Here is a 20,537-nt window from a genome sequence, read left to right as displayed (position 1 = left end):
CTGAGGAGAGAACTGGAAACCTTGAGAATAGGATGGGAAGTCTTCAAGTTGCAATCGGCAGAACTAACATAAAAGAACCAGAGGGAGAATCATAATTGCTTCCCATGGCAAAACATTCTAGGCCATGTCACTTAGTAATCTAACATTAGTGCTCTGACCAAGGGGTGTCCAGCCCCAACACACCAACCTGAGCAATCTGATCTTCAAGTCCACAGTTCTCAGCCTGTTTACTCAGATTTTTTATTCAAGTCTTGTGTTTTGTGATCCTGTGGGTTTAGTAAAAGGCAGTGTTGTTAATGCAGCTGCTGTTAAGCTTACCCACCAATAAGGCAACAATTAGGGAAAGATTGAACAGCCTGGGGTCCTTGATCCTAGAAAAGCATAGACCTGGATAGAGGTCTTAAAAATTGAGGAATTCAGTAGGGTAGATTTGTTTAGATTGTTTCCACTTGTAGGTGATTCCAGAACAATGAGGCATAAATATAGCCTGGTCACTAATAATTCAAATCACAGACTAACCCAGGGCAGAAGGATGCCTGGCTGCCTCTTTGAAAGAGTTTTCCAATCATTCTCATTGCCCTTGCTCTTTCCCCATAATCCTGAAAATTTTCCCCTTCACATATTTAGCTAATTCCCTTTTGAAAGTTATTATTGAATCTGTTTCCACTGCCCTTTCAGACATTGAGTTAGTGTGAAAAAAATAAAAACAAAAAAACTGCGGATGCTGGAAATCCAAAACAAAAACAGAATTACCTGGAAAAACTCAGCAGGTCTGGCAGCATCGGCGGAGAAGAAAAGAGTTGACGTTTCGAGTCCTCGTGACCCTTCAACAGAACTTGAGTGAGTCCAAGAAAGGGGTGAAATATAAGCTGGTTTAAGGTGTGTGGGGTGGGGGTGGGGATATTTCACCCCTTTCTTGGACTCACTCAAGTTCTGTCGAAGGGTCATGAGGACTCGAAACGTCAACTCTTTTCTTCTCTGCCGATGCTGCCAGACCTGCTGAGTTTTTCCATTGAGTTAGTGTGATCTGGAATGCAATGTCTTTTAAAAGAGAATTCTCTTCATCTTCCCCCTGATTCATTTGCCAATGGTCTTAAGTTAGTGTCCCCCAGTTACTACCCTCCTGCTAACAGTTCCTCCTTATTTACTCCATCAAAACCCCAGGTCATTTTTGAACACGTCTATCAAATCTCCCCTTCTCTGCTGTAAGGAGAACAATCCCAGCTTCTCTTCTCTTTGCTGCTTTATCGGAAGTGCAGTCCTTCAGGTGAGACTTTAAACTGAAGCCTTGTCTCTCCTCAGGTGGACATAAAAGATCCTGGCCAAATGCTTCTGATGAGAGTCGGAACCCGTGTCCAACACTGATCAGACAGAAAAACTACCCACTTATTTGCATACGTTAAAAAGGCTCCGACTTCTGATGGAGGATCCCGAAGAATTCCTTCAGCACATGAATCTTCACAGAGATCAGCGAAGAGAATCTGCGCAGAAACCATGTCCCCTTTTTACAGCACTAGCTGCTGTATTCTGATGTGTTTCAAAGTCACCAAGCCTTTCAGCATGTTGGTGAACGGTAGGTGCGCAAGTGGGTGAGGTAGGTGGGTGGGATGGCAGCTGGGTAGGGTGGTAAGTAGATCGGGGGTAGTCTGGTTGAGTTGAGAAGGGTTGTCAGGTCTGGGCCAATCAGGTCAGGTCAGAGTGGGGAGTTGGGTGTTGGGGGCTAGTCGGGCTGGGGAGTTAGAGATGTAGTCAGGGTTTCAGTTGTATTGTTAGCCAGGAGTTAGACTAGGATTTTTCTTCTGGGTAACTAAGTTTAAACTGTCTGAAGTCTCAAACTGTAACTGAGTTGGAAACTTTTTTATCGTAGGGTCCAAAGGAGCAGGGGAATTGCTCCTCGGAAATTCAAACTTCCCAGGCAATTTCTACAGAATCATTGCATCGGGACTTCCGCAGGGTAGTGAAGCGCACCTTGTGGGTGTAGTTCTGGTTTCTGACAATCCAGATATCAGAAGTCTGGGTCCCTATGGTACTATTTTGAAGAACAGCAGGGGAGTTATACCCAATGTCTTGACCCAATATTTATCTCTAAATAAATATCATAATGCTGTTTATAGGAGATGGCTGTGTCCAAATCGACTGCTGCATTTCCTACATTATGGCATTGAGTAAACTTAATCGGTACTTAATTGGCTGTAAAGCACTTTGGGATATCCCATGGCTGTGAAACTTGTGAGAAATGCAAGTCTTCCAAACAATTTAGGAGGAATTCTTTTTTAAGGGTGTGATGAGAGTGACGTTGCTATCACGTAGAGCATTGCATTCAAGAGGAGGCTTGATGCAAACCCAAGGAAGAAGGGAACAGAGGGGCAAGGTGGGAAGATGTGATTAGTGTGGGAGGAGACTGGTGTGGTGCACAAACACTAGTATGGACCATTTGAGCTGAACACCTGTTTCCTTGAAATTTTCAAGATTGAGAGAAAGGGATTTTTGTTGAGTAAGAATATTAAGGAATATGGAACAAAGACAAGTAAGAGTTAAGATAGAAATCAGAGATGATCTAATTGAATGGTGGAACAGGCTTGAAAGGTTGAATGGCCTCCTCCTGTTCCTTGTTATGCTGCACCAATTCAAGAGTCTTTTTACACCTAAAGGATATTTTCTATTCACCAGGGGTGGGAAACATAAACAGCCACCAATACAGACTGGTAGAAGTTTTCATTCCTAACATGTACTCTGTTTCTCCCATATCAGAATTGTTCAGGCTCTGCAGCATTCAGGTGAAGTGCTCAGTAACTATAAACAGCCTGCTGGAGCTCAGAGTTTCACCTTGATATAATATTTCTTCTCACCCTGAGACATTGTAGCTCTGAGATTTTGTGAATTAACATTCCCAATCTGTAAGCATTTTTTAAAATACACTCTGACATGATGGTTCAAATCATTCTGTTAAATAAATCCCTTGAGTTGATGAGATTGACAGTGCTGACTGGTCAGCTCCTAGTCACCCTTTCAGACAATGTTAGCTCATAGTTAAAGCTGCAATAGGACAATGCTTATCCTTCACACTAAACCACTTATACTTCACCAAGATAAATCCCTATGAAATTAGTGAACATGTTCTATAGCACTTTTCGCAACCTCAGGATGTTTCAAAGCACTTTACAGTCAATGAAGTATATCCCACCCAGTCTTATCCCACTTTCCCACTCACTTCCTGTACCCTTTAATATCCCACCCAGTCTGATTATTAGTCACAAATTATTGTTTCTATCTCTGATATTTTTAGAACTAATAAATATAATTCTCAAAAGTTCTAAGAAGTGCAATTCTTTAATGCTGCAGCTATTTTTCTGCTGGGCTTTGCTTCGAGTGTGCTGGAGATGAACCTCTACTTATTGGAGAATTCAGGACAATCCTGGACCATTGGGTCAATTGATAGCAGATTAAAGTTACTGTCAATTAAAGTATTAAACATAGGAAGGAAAACTGGAACACTGGCATACTCCATGACTGGTAATGAAATGTTCAAAGATGAGCATTAGGAGTGTTAGTAAACTCAACATTCAATATATCCAACCAGCAATCAGATGTAGAACTAGAGCCAGAATGGTTGAAAACCATCAGAGGAAGTTCTGATCAAACTGCACTGAGCTTTGATCAGACCATGTACCCTGAGCACTGGGTTTAATTGTGAGAAACGGGGAACATGTCCCATAAGAAGGAGGAAGATGGAAAGGAACAGGTTGAATAAATATGACCAGGACTATTTGCTCAGGTGGAGGTTTAATCACACATCAATGTGACTCCTTGTTACAAATCAAACAAACTAAATTAACAAATCAAGGGACAATAATGTTTGATGCACATTCACCACATGGACTACAGCAGTTCAAGAAGGCTTCTCAAGGGCAATTAGTGGTGGGCAATAAATGCTGGCCTTGCCAGTGACACTTGTCTTGCTGAATAAATGTTTAAAATGCCTGTCTTCAAGGCTATTACTGGAAAACTCTTGCTCTCTTTTATGTGCTGGTTTAAATAAATAGCCAGTGATAGAGTGAATAGCACATGTAATGTGATAGAACTAAACATGGCATGGCTGTAAGACATTTCCACATCGTGTTTCTATTCTCCCAGTCAATTATGTTGCAGGCACTCCTGAGAGCTTAGCCTGACCTCTCGATATAGAAAGTTACACTCTGCCTTCCTCCCATGCATTTTCCTAACATGTTGTCCCATTACTGAATGCAGAGGAGAGAAAGATAGAAATAGGTTTGCAGCGATCTGGGGGCACGAACATACGAATTAATAGAAGGAATACATCATGTGGCCCCTCGAGCCTGCTCCGTCATTTGATAAGATCATGGCTGATCTGATTGTGGCCTCAACTCCACATTCTGCCGACCCCTGATAACATTCGACTCCCTTGTTAGCCAAGAGTCTATCTACCTATGCCTTAAAAGTACTCATTGATCCTGCCTCCGCCCCTTTCCAGAGAAGAGAGTTTCAAAGATCCACAACCCTCGGAGAAAAAATTTCTTCTCATCTCGGTCTTAAATGGTAGTGTGTAATTTTTTTTCAAGTACTTCATTAAAAATTTCCAATACTGTTGCCCATTGAAGGGCATAACGACCAGTAAATTATCTTCAATAAAAAGCAAAATGCTGCAAATGCTGGAAATCTAAAACAAAAATGGAGAAACAGCTGGAAATGCACAGCAGCTTTCGGAGAAAGAATGAACAGGCAACATGTTGGCCTGATCCTAAAGAAAAGCATTTCTATAGCATCATTCACAACCTTCTGACATCTCAAAGCACTTTACTGCCAAAGAAGCACTTTTTGAAATCTAGTCACTTGTGTAAAAAATGTGGCAACCAATTTGCACACAGCAAGATCCCACAAAGAACAACGTGATTAGGACAAGACAATCTGTTTTTATTAATAAAAATAAAAATACCTGGAAAAACTCAGCAGGTCTGACAGCATCTGCGGAGAGGAACACAGTTAACGTTTCGAGTCCGTATGACTCTTCAACAGAACTAAGGAAAAATAGAAAAGGTGAAATATAAGCTGGTTTAAGGGGTGGGTGGGACAGCTAGAGCTGGATAGAGGGCCAGTGATAAAGTGGAGATTGCCAAAAGATGTCATAGACAAAAGGACAAAGAGGTGTTGAAGGTGGTGATATTATCTAAAGAATGTGCTAATAGGTGACATTAAGGGTAGAAAGCAGGACGGGCAAGGTACAGATAGCCCTCGTGGAGGTGAGGTGGGGGAAGAGATCGAAATAGGCTAAAAGGTAGAGATAAGACAATGGATGGAAATACATTTTAAAATAATGGAAATAGGTGGGAAAAGAAAAATCTATAGAAATTATTAGAAAAAAGTGGGATCGGAAAGCGGGTGGGGATGGAGGAGAGAGTTCGTGATCTGAAATTGTTGAACTCAATATTCAGTCTGGGAGGCTGTAACGTGCCTAGTCGGAAGATGAGGTGCTGTTCCTCCAGTTCGCGTTGAGCTTCACTGGAACAATGCAGCAGGCCAAGGACGGACATGTGGGCATGGGAGCAGGGTGGAGTGTTGAAATGGCAAGCAACAGGGAGGTCTGGGTTATGCTTGTGCACAGACTGAAGGTTTTATTAATGTTGTTTGAGGAATAAATATTGTCCCAGACACCAAGGGAGCTCCCCTGTCCTTTGAAATTAATGGCTGTAGGATCTTTTTGCATCTGCCTGAGGGGAAAGACTTTGGTTTACCACATTATCTGAAAGACAACACCTCCAACAGTGCAGTGCAGCACTCCCTCAGCACTGAATTGGAAGAGTCAGCCTGGATTTTGAATTCAAGCTTCTGGAGTGGCATTTGAATCCACAACCTCCTGACTTAGAGGAGAGAACACCCACCAACTGAGCCACAGCTGACAACTAGTTTTACTACTCGGACTGTAGCAGAGTTCATGTTCCAAAAATAAAACTATGAGGGAAAGGGGCCTCAACAACTTTTCCGGGAGAGAGGAGACCGGCTCACCAGGATAAAAAGAGGATCACTAAGAAACATGCTTAACATGCTTCTCTGAGTGGCCAAGAGAGGCCTATAGAAACAACCTGGCTACAGGGAGAAGAGGAGGTGGGGGGGGGGGGGCGGGTGCGGCGGCGGTGGAGGGGAGGGTGGCGGGGAGGGCAGCAATAGATGGTTGGAGAAGAGTGAGAACATTAAAAGGCATAAATATGGCTTGAAACTGAGGATGAATACAGGACAATCAATATTCAGAATAATGGCATCCTCCAAGTATTCACAAGGGAAGATACAAATAATATGCAACCCTCCCCCGAAAGAGACAGGAGCACAGTAAAATTTGGGACTCGAGCTAAAGGACATGTAAACTGTAAAAACTTAAAACAAATAAATACCCAGCAATGGGTAGTTACCTAACTACACTGAGAGAAACTAGGGAGGGGACTTGTGTGGCACTGACAGTGCTTATGAGAGAGCCAGTGAAGAAAGTTCCAGTAGATTACATGGTTAAAATATGAAGACAGGTTACAGCTTAACGGAAAGCCATTCAGGCCATTGTGCCAGTGCCAACTCTTTGAAAAAGCTATCCAATTAGTCCCAATTTCACCCCCTGGCCTGCACAGCCTTGAAAATGCTTCTTTTTCAAGTATTTATCCAGTTCCCTTTTGAAAGTTAATATTGAATCTACTTTCACTGCCCTTCCAAATCAACAACTCGATACGTAAAAAAAGCATTCTCCTCATCCCTTCTCTGGTTCTTTTGCCTATTACCTTAAACCTATGTCCTCTGGTTAAAGACCCTCCTGCCACTGGAAATAGTTTCTCTTTATTTACACTATCAAAACCTCTTAAGATTTTTGACAAACTCCATGAAATCTGCTCACAGGATAACAATCCTAGCTTCTCCAGTCTCTTCACATCACTGAAATCCCTCACCCTTGGTACCATTCCAGTACAATGTTGTTTCTCACATTACATAAACTCGTATTCAAGCAGAACTGTTGCTTTGCGTTAGTCAGCAAGTTATCTTTAGATCTGTGAGGTGACATTGTCTGGAATTTTCCCTGGATTGCTGCACATATGATTCAGTTACTCCTTCCTATATTGAAATAAAGTGATCAGGATCGGAGTCCTGGGGAGGAGTAAGGGGACGGTGGGTCACGTCTTTTCACTCATTGTGTTGTTAAACTAAATCTCAGGCAGGGAACTCGTTGGTGTTGGTAGGAGACCTTCACCATAAAGCAGTTCCAAATTTGTTCTCATTACTGAGTTTGGAATTTAGTGTGTTAAAGCTGTCAACATCCTGGGGGTTATCCTTGACCAAAAGCTAAACTGGGCCAGCCTACAAGAGTAGGTCAGAGGTTGGGAATTCTGCAGTAAGTAATTCACCTCCTGACTCCTCAAAGCCTGTCCACTATCTACAAGGCACATGTCAGGAGTGCAATGGAATACTTTCCAATTGTCCAAATGAGTGCAACTCAACAACACTCAAGAAGCTCAACACCATCCAGGACAAAGCAGCCCACTTGACTGGCACCCCTTCCACCATCTTAAACATCCAGTCCCTCCACCTCAGTGGCAGCAGTGTGTATCATCTACAAGATCCATTGCAGCAACTCAACAAGGGTCCTCTGACAGCACCTTTCAAACCTGCGACCTATACCACCTAGAAGGACAAACACGAGCAGATGCATGGAAATACCACCACCCATGGCAAGTTTCCCTCCAAGTCACACACCATCCTCACTTGGAATTTTATCATTGTTCCTTCACTGTTACTGGGTCAAAATCCTGGAACTCTTTTCCTAACAGCACTGTGGGTGTACTTACATCACATGGACTGCACACCTTATCAACGGCAAGTAATGCTGGCCTAGCGGGAAAAATCCACAATCTGTGGAAGAACAAATAAATAAATAAATATGCCAAATCTCACACAATTTAAACTCTTATTCCCTGGTCCTCCCCAATCTGTTAAATTGGAATAATCCAGCAATAGGAATGCATCCGACGTTCTATCAGGTCAGTTCTAAGTTTACTCTAAAGTAAATAGGTCAAGATTCTTAAGCCTATCTGTGTAGCTAAATAAGCTATAAATCATCCTTGTAGCTCCCCTCTGGACTTTTTCCAAGACCACAAAATCACATCATGTGGGGACACTGAAACTGGACTCTACTCTCTAGATGTAGTCTGAACAGCAACCTTTACAGTGTTGAAATGCTGTCCACTGATTTATACTGGAAGGCTCCATTTATACAATCCAATACTTTGTTAACTTTAGCTACAGGTTCTCTAAGTTGGCCACAAACCTTCATAAATCTGTGTACAATAACACTGGGATCTTTTTCTCGTTCAACCTCTTTCAGCACTTTTCCCTGAAAATGACCTGTGTGCTCCATGTTGGACCTTAACAACATGCATGACACCATATTTATCTATTGTATTTACACTCCTCTCACACATCTAAATCTCTTTGAATTGCATTCCTCTACCATCTTAATGTTTGTATCGATATTGGTGTCACCTGCATGCTTACTGACCATACTGCCCACACTTCTGGGTCAGGTCACTAATATTAGAGTGTGAAGAGTAGCAGATATATGATCGATCCCTGGGGAACAGGGATCTTAGTAACATATCTCCAGGTTGAACAACTACAGTTTTTTGGCTGCAAGATTGGAGCCAATTCCCAATCTAGCATTTCACATTCCAAGGGATACAAACTTCTATATCGTGATGTAACTATGTGTGAGATCCAGGTGCACAATGTTTACCAGATTTCCCTCTTCACTTACTCAAAAAGCTCTATCAAATTTGTTAGGCACGGCATATTTTAACGGAAGGTATGTTGTGAATTTCCAATAGCCTCATCCCTTGCCCTGGTGATGATAAAAGACATCCCTTTTTGAATTTTCCCAATGAGAATGTAAGACCTCTTGATCTTCATTGATCTTGTCACATCAGTATTTGCTCTTGGAAAGATTGGAGATCGACATATTCAAAACACATGAATATCTGGTTCAGGTCGCACTGTCACACTATTGTTAGACCAGCGGATTGTGTTACCTTACAAATAGAGTAGGACAGTGAGTCAACTCTTTAAAGTCAGAGTCTGGGACAAGTTATAGGAGCGACTGACCCCACTGAACACTAGAAAGTATTTACAGCAAAATCCAGTTTCTAACATGTGCCTGGTGTTTAGCTCTGAAAAGGAGCAGATATTTCTCCACTTGGTGGCATGAGTTTATTATAATGATTGCATCATGATGTTGTGAAGTTGAAAGACAGGGCATAACAGGAAGAATGATTTTGCAGCTGATAATGCCTCATGCTCTGTTTCTGTGTTGGTGAATCTAAAAGACTGGTCTTTCAAACCCCCATGGCTGCTGGAGGCTTGCTGTCTTTACAACTGACCCAACTTTCTGCTCATGCACAACATGCAGAGTTGCACCCAGCTCTGGAATCCCTTCCCTAAACCTCCACAACTCTCTATACCTCTCTCTCCTCCTTTAAGATGTTACGTGTGTCTTACCACTTTGACAAAGCTTTTGGTCATCTGTCCTAATATCGCCTAATTCTGTGTCAAATTTCCTTTATAGTGCTGCTGTGAAGTGCCTTGAGATGTTTTACTATGTTAAAGGCACTACATAAATGCAAATTGTTGCTCTTGCTGAGTTACTGCCCCATTGGTCTGTGCCCAATGACTGCTGGATCGCACCGGTACATGTTTAGATGACTGAGCAAGCAGAATTTTGTGTTGACTTGTGCACAGCTCAGGAAGTCAGGTGGTGCTGTGATCTATTATTTATAGCAGACTAACAATATAAAAAAATGGAATAAATTGCCTGGTCTGATGATAAAGGAGCCGGCATTCTCAGGCTGTATACCAACCATCCAGACTCATACAAAAGCAAAATACTACGATGCTGCAAGTTTGAAATAAAAACAGAAAATGCTGGAAATTCTCAGAGGTCTGACAGCATCTGTGGAGAGAGAAAGAATTGATGTTTCAAATCTGTGGCCTTTCATCAGAATGATAATGAAATAAATGACCAGATAATCTGTTTTTTAGTGATGTTGGCTGAAGGATAATTATTAACTGGGGAGAACTCCTCTGCTCTTCTTTGAAATAGTGACATGGGATCTTTTACATTCTCTTTAGAGGTCAAATGGGTTTTGGTTTAATGTCTCATCTGAAAAATGGCACCCCGACAGTGTAGCATCCCACTCAATACTGCCTCTCCATCAGTGCAGTGCACCCTCATAACTGCTCCTCTGACAGTGCAGCACACCCTCAGTACTGCTTCCCTGACATGTAGTACTCCCTTAGTGCTGCCCATCCAATAGTGCAGAACTCTCTCAGTGCTGCCCCTTCAACAATATAGCACTCCCTCATTCCTGCTTTTCTGGCACTGCAGCACTCCCTCAGCACTGCCCCTCTGACAATATCATACTCCCTCAATTATTCCCTTCTGACTGCAGCATTCCCTCAGTACTGCATACCACCCTGCCCTGGATTACCAACTGCAATAATGTTGAGGGGTGACCTAATCTAGGTATTCAAGATAATGAGGTGCTGGATAGAGCACATATGGGAAACCTATTTCCTCTGGCAAGTTGGTCAGTCACCAGAGGTTATAGATTTAAACTTTTTGGAAAAGTACTAGACAGGGATAATGAGAATTATTTTCACACAATGGGATGTGAAGATCTGGAAGGCACAACCTGAAAAGGCAGTAGAATCAGATTTCACAGGAGATTTCAAAAGACAATTAGACTTGTATTTGAATAGGGGGGAAAAAAACTTTAGGGCATTGGGGAAAGGGCCAGGGAGTGGGACTAATTGGCGTGGCCTGTTTCTCTGCTATATTTTCGAAGTATGATTTTATGATTTGCAAACACAGATTGCATTGCGAATTCAAGGATTAACAATTGAGCACTCCTATAAAAAGCCATTTTATCCACTTCCTAATGGAAGCTTTGCTGCATTAGACACTAATCAATGCTCTGGGCTCTTCTTAATTGTATCCAGTTACACGATCAACTGAATTAGTTTTTTAAAATACTCAATCAATAGGTTTTTTTCCTTTGCCTCTTGCTGTTTGTCCAGTTCATAAATTTTCAAATATTTCAGGAATGTGGCTGGTGCTTATTAATGGGTCTCCAAAGGCAGGAACTGAGTGGCATTTGGTACAATCAGGAGAGAGAGAGAGAAAAGAGATACATCTCTAGCATTGCTGTTATAAAGAAGGCTGGTGCTGTACTTGCTTTGAGTGGGTTCTTCAGTCACTCCAGGTAAGATCTTTTCTTGTGCAGCCCCGGGCCTGAATATTTCTCTCAATTGTTAAAGGTGCGAATACCTTAAAATTAAATAACTTCCTGCACCAGGCACCCTTAAAACAACCTGATCAAACCAGGGGCTGTCTGGCTTATTGGGCGACTGAGGGAAGGTGTGGCTCAGTCAGGAAGGAGTGGAAAGTGAGGTTTTGCTGCTGTTGCTATGGATTAGTTTTACCCGACTGAAGTGGTATGTTTAACTTTTAAAAGAAGAAACACCAGCTCTTCAATGCTGCTGGACTGTCAGTGATTCTACTGGCAGTGACATTGGTGAAATTAATGCAGAATTGGATGGTTGGAGTTGAGATTCTTTCTGCTGTTCCAGTTTAACTAGATCGAGCCAGGTGTGAGATGGTAGGAATTCACTCAGGGGCTGCCATTGCTGCTGGGGCAGTGTCGGTGTGTTTCCTGTGACTAGGTGATTAGCCAGAAGGTGATGTTACTGAAGCTTCACGGTTACTGTGGTGAGTGTGAGGCTGGAAACTGGACACCCACTGCCTGCTGGAGTAAGTAAACCAGTCTGGCTTATTACCGGCCTCAGCCAACCAGGAAGTCTCTAACATTTGTCCGGGAAGAGTGGCTGAGTAGACAAATATTTTGAAGGAATAACGGCCCCTTTAACTGAGGCTGCATTTAATCCCAGGGAGGGAGATGCTCAGAGAAACAAAACAAATTTACATTCTGGACATTACTCTTAAAGGGAAAAGCAACTCCACAGAGAATTGCTTTCACATTTAAGAAAATATTTAAGAAGAGCCTTGTATTGGTGAACCAGTCTTGTGTTTGTTACTTACTGCAGATTAATATTTTAGTTTCTAAAAATTTCAGTAACTCAAAAGTGTTCGCTTTAATGTTGGTGTTCTCATTAATTTAACTTGACCAATCATATAACTACTGTGGCTACAACAACAGGTCAAAGGCTGGGAATTCTATGCTGAATAACACATTTCCAGACTCCCCATCCCTGTCCAGCATCCACAAGACATAAGTCAGGGGTGTGACGATGAGTGCATCTCCAACAACCCTCAAGAAGCTCGACATCCTCCAGGACAAAGCAGCCCGCTTGATTGGCACCCTGTCCCACCACTTTCAACGTTCACTCCCTCCACCACCATGCGCAGTGGCAGCAGTGTGTAAGATGTATAAGATGCACTGTAGCAATTTCCCAAGGCTCCTACCACAGCATTTTCAAAACCCACTACCTCTGCCAGCTAGGAGGACAAGGTCAGTGGGTTCATGCCCTAATACCACCAAGTTGCCCTCTAAGTCACTAACCATCCTGACTTGGAAATATATCACTGTTCCTTCCCTTGTCGCTGGGATCAAATTCCTGAAATTCACTCCCTAACAGCACTCGAAGTGTACCTACACCACGGGCTGTAGGGATTCAAGAAGGCGGCTCATCATCACCTTCTCAAGGACAATGGGCAATAGCCAGCGACACTGATCTCTCAGGAATGAATTAAAAATGCCCCCCTGTTCCCATTAACGTACCTGGATATGAAACTGAGTGAAACCCTCTCTCCCTCCAAGCCGGCTGCTATGTGTTGCTGATCCGGTTCGGCTCCAGCCTCTGGCGGTGCCTCAGCTTCTTAAAATAGCGCAAGCCCCGGGAATAAAACTCGGCGCGGCGGGTCATTGCAAAGCAGCGCCGGCTTAGACACACCGGGACCCGGAGAGGGACCGAGAATGGCCGGGACTCCGATCATAGGTAAGGGCAGCGGAGAGAGTGAGACCGGAAGGGGGCAAAGACCTTTCCCGTTTCAGAGACACCGGTCCCGGTCCCGGGCTCCGCAATAATCCGGATCCTCTGGGATTTTACAGAGAGCCAGAGTGGCTGTAATTCTGTTTGAATCCTGGGGAGTTTCTTCCTGTTTTACTCAGTTTCTCTGTTAATTAGTGGCTGCATTCAGGGTCCCTCATCCTCTGTGTTAGGACGGTTTCTGCTCTGGAAACTGGGAATGAGTTAAACACGAATCTTTTGAAAAATTTGCATTTCTAAACCGCCTGTCACCGCCTTGGGGTGTCTGTCCCAAAAGGCCTCAGAGTCAGTGAAGTATTTTTGAAGTGTAGTCATTGTTGTAATGTAGGAAAATCCATCCCAGAATGATCATATAAAAGCGGGACAGGGCGTAAAGAGTTACAGACAGGGTCAACATTTTATCCCATTAGCTTTGGGCTCAGTTCTTGAGCTTAGTTCACGCAGTACCTGAGAACAAAGTAATACTGCAGGCAGCTAGCAGCTCTGGGGTCACGAGCTTCAAAGTTACTGGAGGTGTTACGTAAGGAGAAACTGGCCTGGGGGTCAGGTGTGGGGTGTCAGAATGCAGAAAACACAAATTTGCTTGTCATTTGATGGTTTCAGAGTCTGACCTTTCATGACCCAGATCTGTCTTCCTCAAATCTACAGTGACCTCGGCTTAAAGATTCCAATCCTCATCTGAGAATTTCCCTCCACGTTTTACGATAACGTGTTGTGTGTCTTCACACAAAGCAAACCCCAATCTTAGAAATCAAACTGCTGCCACTTGTAGTATTTACAGGGCACAAAAAGGGCCATTGGGCCCAATTGCTCCATGCCTATGTTCGACCCGAGCCTCCTCCCATACCGAGCTACCGACAGTTTGTACTGCCGTCAAGAATCTGCATGTCAATTTTCATGTGAGGAGGTAGTATTATTTCTATTGGAGAAGAGAATGGTAAAAGAAGATCTGATTGAGGTTTGAGAGAGTAAAAGAATATCAAAGAATATTTTTCGGGAGTCAGTGATGACTAAAGTAATATTACAGAGTGAATAAGTGCAATGACTTGACGTACCAGACAGGTTTTAACAAGAAACAGATACACTTTTATTACAAAGGGCTTTTCAGAGGCTACATGCTTGAACTGCATCTTTGACAAGAAGCCCCGCCACCCCGGATTACCCGCGCCTAGGGCTCATTTGTCGGAGGCTGCAAGAACATCACATGACCCCTGATAATCAGTAGGAGAGGCTATACCTTCAGTTACTACATTTCCTCCCCCTTTAGTTTTTTTTTACAATTTCCATCTACAGAGAAAATTGAGTATCCAACAACATATACACATATACAACTCAGGTGATTAAAGATTAGGTCTCTGAGGTGCTTCCCTTATTCGGTTAGAGTGACGTAGCTGGGGTGGCGGAGTGGGGTAGTTTTATGTCCTAGGGTCACATCTTGTAGGAACTACTCTCAAACAGTACATTTATCATTTAGAGTGGGTTCACGTAAGGTCTAGAGGCGAAGAATAGTGTCGATTCCACTGTTGCGCCAAAGTAATAAATTTCACAGTATGTGCAATATGACCTAATCTGTGAAAATCGCATTCACAGCAAATTGCACCGGAATTTGCACTGGAGACCCTTCCACAGGATTGACATGATCAGGAACTGCAGCACCAGATACATCATTGGAAAGCGGCAGTTCAGGGTTAGGTAACTCTACAGAGACATCGGGCATGTCTATTCTAGGTCGATCTGTCACCTCAGGGATTAACGGTTCGATTTTAATTACAGGTGGAATAGTAAGTTGTTGGAATGTTTCTCTAGCCCGAAGATGGTCCATGTGTTTTCGAACAATTCTGTCTTCCACTTCCCCCTGGAAGGATAAGGGACCAGTTTCTGAGACAATGGTTCCAGGAACCCAGCAAGGTCCACTTTCAAAATTCCGCATGAATACTGCATGTCCTACAGTGAATCTGCGAGCTTTGCTATGAATGTCATGATTCAATTTTTGACTACTCTGATTCCTCTCTACCTTCCCCTCTAAGTTTGGAGACACCAGACTTAACCTTGTACGTAGTTGGCGTTTCATCAATAATTCAGATGGTGTTGAACCTGTAGTCGAATGAGGCGTCGTATGATAACTGGGAAGAAAGTGGGGGAGTTGAGTTTCTAGAGCACCTTCTGATAACCTCTTCGTTCCAGAGCTGAAAGTTTGCACAGCTCCCTCAGCTAAACCATTTAATGAGGGTGGTATGGTGTTGTTTTAATATGTCTGATTTCATTTAAATTCATGAAACTCTGTACCGGTAAAGACTGTACATTATCAGAAACAATGATTTCCGGTAGGCCATGTATGCTAAAACAATGGCACCGCTTTTCGATAGTTGTGCTCGATGTTGGTGATCTGACTTCATACAAATCCATCCATTTAGAATGTGTATTCACAATCAATAAAAACACAGTACCTAAGAATGGTCCTACATAATCAATATGTAGTCTAACCCAGGGTCGACCAGGCCACTCCCACGGATGTAGGGGAGCTGAAATCAGCAACTTATGTTGCTGCTGACAATGGAGACAGTGCTTGAACATGCTTTCAATGTCACTGTCAATGCCTGGCCACCAGACATAGCTTTGTGCAAGCATTTTCATCTTTGATTTGCCTGAATGCGCACTGTGAATCTCTGTCAAGAGTGAATCTCTTCCTTGTGAAAGGATAACAACTCTTGATCACCAAAACAAGGCTCCATCTTGACAACTTAACTCTGTTTTTCATGGAATGGTCTCATCTCTTCAGGCAAATCTGACCACCCTTGCAATACAAGGTCTCTGACTTTTGACAAATTGGAGCTCTGTTTGTCCAATTCTTTATTTGCTTTGCACACACAGGCGAAGAATCCAAGAAATTCAGCACAAGCACAACTTCTTGTGGCACTGGATCATGTACAATGCTATCTGGTAATGGGAGACAACTGAGTGTGTCCGCATTTGCAATATGTAAGCCAGTGCATAAAGGTACACTCATACACAGATAATATCAAAGCCCAAAGTTGTATTCTTACTGAGGCTATTGGTGAAATGGCCTTATCCTCACTGAGTAAACCCATTAATGGTTTGTGGTCCGACACAATAGTGAAATGTCATTGATGTAGATACTGATAGAATTTCTCCACTCTGAAAACCACCGATAAATCTCCCTTTTCTAGCTGGGAATAGCCCTTCTAGGCTGTGGAGAGGGTTTTCGGGACATAGCCAACTGGCCTTTCTGATCTGATTTCTGTCTTTTCTTTTTCTGTTTGCCACATAGTTTTACCTTGTCCTTCATTTTGATTTCACAGTCCACCAAGTTTCTCTCAGCTGAAATCTTAACTTGGTTCAGTTCAGTAGTTGAGCTTCATTATCCACCCGCATCTTGGAAAGTTCCACGACTTTTCCTTCCAGTGCCTCTTTTATTTCATTCAGCTGATTCTTCAGTTCTTCAGTCCCTTTTTTGTATCTCTTGGCTTCCTCCTGGATTATTGCGTTGTTGAGTCTTCTTTGCCAACTGTTCCTTCAGTTTGCTCAGAGTGGCACAAAATTCATCTTGTTTCTCTTTATGATTTCCCAGAGGAACCAACTGTGACCTGAGGGATCCTTGCAGCATGTGATAGTCCTTCAATTCTCCTAACTCATTCCGAAATACACTATTGTATTTCCTTAGCAGTTCAGGAACCCCGCCTGTTCGTGGGTGAAATATTTCAGACCAGTCAAGCTTGATTTTTTGTAACCAGCCTCGGCCTGGAAGACTAGGTTCTTCACCTGTCACTATTATCACTGGCAGCTGAACTAACTGTTGCCTATAAGACACAGGTACTCTGGCGATGCCCTTTACCTGTATAGATTCTCCAGTGCATGTCTTCAATTTAGCGGTTGTCCGCTCCAGATTCAGTGGCTGGGTATCTTCTGGTATTTAAATGTGTGATTTCCCGCCACTGTGGTTGAGGGTCCCGTATCTACCTCCATGATTAGTGGCTTCCCATTAACTTGGATTGTGACAGTGATAGGTTTGGTATTTACAGTGGTGACGTTATACAGGGAATAAATGTTGGTATTGGCAGCTTCAGGTTCTGCTGTACTTTTCAATTCAGTCATGTTGGTTTGCTGCTTTATGGGCTGTTTTGATTTCACCGTGCATTGCCTTACTATGTGACCTTTCTTATGGCAGTAATGGCATTCTGCCTCCTTGAAGCTGTGGGTGTCCAGTCCGTGGTCACCTCTACAACAAATTAACCCTGGAGTCACTGCTGAAGTGTTTCTACTAGGCCTTTCCATGTTTCTAACAGCAGACATTGGCTCTTGCTTCGCTGCTGTGTCTCTGGTTTTCGTGCCACACCCAGTGCCAGGTTCCCGCCCCACATGAAGAACAGCGCCGTGTTGTATGTGTTGCAAAGCCTCCAAGTCTCTTGCAGCACTTTCCATGGTGAGGGAAATTTCTAGGGTGCACTTCAAATCGATGTTGATGTCTGCGAGTAAACAGTATTGAATGGCTTCGTCATGAACTCCACACACTAATCAGTCCTGCAGCATACCATTTAGTGTGTCCCCGAAGTTGCAGTGTTCTGTCAAGTGCTTCAGCTTCACTACATAGGTTGCGATGGACTCTCCCGGGCCCCTAACTCTGGAATTAAACTTAAACCTCTGCATTATTACGGATAGCTTTGACTGGAAATGCGTTTTCACGAGGTCCACTAGTTCATTAAAGGACTTCGAGCTCTCAGGCTGGGGATGAGATTGTATGTCTTGCTACCACATACAGTCAAAATGATTGCTTTCTGCTTTTCCTCTGCGGTAATTTTGTTCGCTATGAAATAAAATCCAAGGCACTCTACATACTGGCTCCAGTCTTCCTAAGTCGCATCTTAAGGAGCGATTCTGCCAAAGAGTGGCATGACTGGTAAGTAGTCTTTTTCTTTTTTCTTAAGACGCAATGTACTCATGTTAACATAGCGAGGTGCAGTGTCAGAGCTATCCCATCCTCGTCGTCAAATGTAATGACTTGACGTACTGGACAGGTTTCAACATGAAACAGATAAACTTTAATACAAAGAGCTTTTCAGAGGCTGCATGGTGAACTGGATCCTTGACAAGAAGCCCTGCATCCCCAGATTACCCACATTTAGGGCTCATTGGTCAGAGCCTCCAAGAACACCACGTGACCCCTGATATACAATAGGAGAGGCTATACCTTCAGTTACTATAATAAGGAGAGAAATTAGGAGAAATGTTTTTACACAGAGGTTCTTGGAGCATAGAACGTTTTACCACAGGGAATGGCTGAAGCAGAGACCATTTAAAGGCACCTTTACAGGGTGTGGGGAAAGATTGGGACACTAGGATTTTTTGGGATTCATGCAGGGCTATGGGGAGAGAGAGTGGGGTAGTGGGATTAGTTTGTGATTGATACAAGGTTATGGGGTGAGAGTGGGATACTGGGATTTTTTTCAGATTGGCGCAGGGCTATGGGGAGAGAGTGGGGCAGTGGGATTAGTTTGTGATTGATATAGGGTTTGGGGAGAGAGTGAGACACTGGGATTACTTTGGGATTAATACAGGGCTATGAGGACAGAGCAGAGCAGTGAGATTCGATTGAAATTGATACAAGGGAGAGTGCAGGAAATTGATTTTAGGGAGAGAATGGGATGGTGGGATTACTTGGAGATTGGTACAGGGATATTGGAAGACAGCAGGGCAGTGGGATTGGTTTGGGATTGATACAGCGCTATGTGGGGAGAGTGGAGCAGTGGCATTAGTTAGTGATTGTTACAAGGATGTGAGGAGAGGCTGGGACAGTGGGATTAATTTGGGATTGATACAAGGCTATGAAGTAAGACTTGAGGTGCAGTGGGTACCGTCCTTGCCTCTGAGAGAGAAGTTCCTGGTTCAGGTCCCACTCCAGGACTTGATGGTCAAGGAATGTGCACTCATAATGCGGCCAATATCAACCTGCAAATCCTTCCAATCCTTCCAACACATGCCAATGGCAGGCTGTAAGAGAGTGGGAGAGATTCCTGCCCAATCATGTGATGGAAAGAAAATTGGAGGCTCTGCCATCATTATTCATAGCTCTGGACTACAACATCATGTAAAAGTGCATGTTGTCACAGCAGCTCAGAATCCTTGGAGGGGCAGTTGGCTGGATAGCCAGTATGGATCAGATTGGTGCCAACGGCAAGGGGTTTGATCCCCATGCTGGACAAGGTGGATTCGGAACCTGCCTCCCTGCCCTACCTGTGGTGGAGATCATGGCACTGTGAGTCAGGCCTGCCTTTGGGCAGGGAAGTGAAGAGGATGGCTGTTGGGGGAGATTGAGGCAGTGGGGTTAGTTTGGGATTGATGCAAAGTTATGGGCAAAGAGTGGGACAGTGGGATTAGTTTGGGAATGATGCAGGGCTACGGGGAGAGTGAGGTTAGTTTGGGATTGTTCTAGTAAAGATCATTGAGAAGTAAGAGAAGCTGAATGACCTCCCTCTGTGCTTTAAATTGTTGTGGTTCAATGGGAAGTCAGGCGATTGCTATAACTGCGTATATACAATCCAACATTGGATTGGTTAATCTGTGGTACAGTGGAATGCTGTGTGTCTAATCTGTAACACTGCTAAATGAGAATGTAAAAATTTCTGAACTGTAATTCTGGAAATGCTGTGTGTTCGACTGAAAGCGAAGTGTGAAAATAAATAGCAAACAGATTATCATAGAATTATAGACAACACAGGAGGCCCATCGGCCCAATAGGTCTGTGTTGCAGAGCTACATCAGAAACTAAACCCACTGATCCAAGTTATCTTGTGAAAGCAGTTCATATCTGAGTTAGCACAACTGCTATGAAGACGGCCCCTCCTTGCTCCTAACTGGCACTAAATAGTTCTTGCAAGTTAAGCCAGTGTAGTTCACACAGACATCACTGGGTAATGAATTTTTGGTGATAGTTCAGTGTGTGTTTATTATATATATAAAAAATCATCCCAAACACTAACCCTAGCAAACCACAGTTATACCAGATATATTAAGGAGTATCCCAGGATGTTAATCTTATCCTTATAATTGTCCTTATCATTGGCCCTAGCTTTACAGTCCTCATATAGGAACAGGAATGGATCACTTAGCCCTTTGAGCCTGTTCCACAATTTAACACCATGGCTGAGTTGTATTCCAACTCCATTTGCCTATCTTGGCTCCCTATCTTTTACACCGATGACCAGCAAAAATCAATCGATCTCAGGTTTAAAATTGTTACTTAAGTTACCATCTAATGCTTTTTGTGAGATAAGAGTTCCACATTACTACCACCTCTTGTGTGAAGAAGTGTTTCTCCCCTGAATAGCCTAACTCCAATCTTAAGGCTATGTCCCCTTGTGTTAGATTCCCCCACCAGTGATACAGGTTTCACTCTATCTACCCCATCAATTCTT

At 43.2% G+C, this 20,537-nt stretch overlaps 1 protein-coding gene across 7 annotated transcripts in view; it reads left to right on the top strand.

Annotated features, from left to right (window-relative positions):
- The first annotated feature begins 11,515 nt into the window (after positions 1 to 11,515).
- The window catches only part of LOC121283268 (AMP deaminase 3-like), a 57,677-nt gene continuing 48,655 nt past the window's right edge, over positions 11,516 to 20,537 (top strand). For 2 of the 7 annotated variants that reach the window (XR_005944221.1, XM_041197659.1), the window contains exon 1: positions 12,820 to 13,056. Coding sequence is in view for 4 of the 7 variants with exons in the window: in XM_041197659.1 (XP_041053593.1) it covers positions 13,035 to 13,056 (22 nt within the window). In the remaining 3 variants the exon portion in view is untranslated. Of the gene's footprint in view, positions 11,536 to 12,815; positions 13,057 to 17,611; positions 18,023 to 20,537 lie in introns of those variants that run through there. The other 5 variants (XM_041197656.1, XR_005944220.1, XM_041197657.1 and 2 more) reach the window with 5 other exon arrangements.

This window comes from Carcharodon carcharias, chromosome 10, assembly GCF_017639515.1.
Source record: "Carcharodon carcharias isolate sCarCar2 chromosome 10, sCarCar2.pri, whole genome shotgun sequence".
Taxonomy (NCBI): domain Eukaryota; kingdom Metazoa; phylum Chordata; class Chondrichthyes; order Lamniformes; family Lamnidae; genus Carcharodon; species Carcharodon carcharias.
The sequence above is the reverse complement of the archived record's forward strand: the minus strand, read 5'-3'. Positions and strand labels throughout refer to the sequence as shown.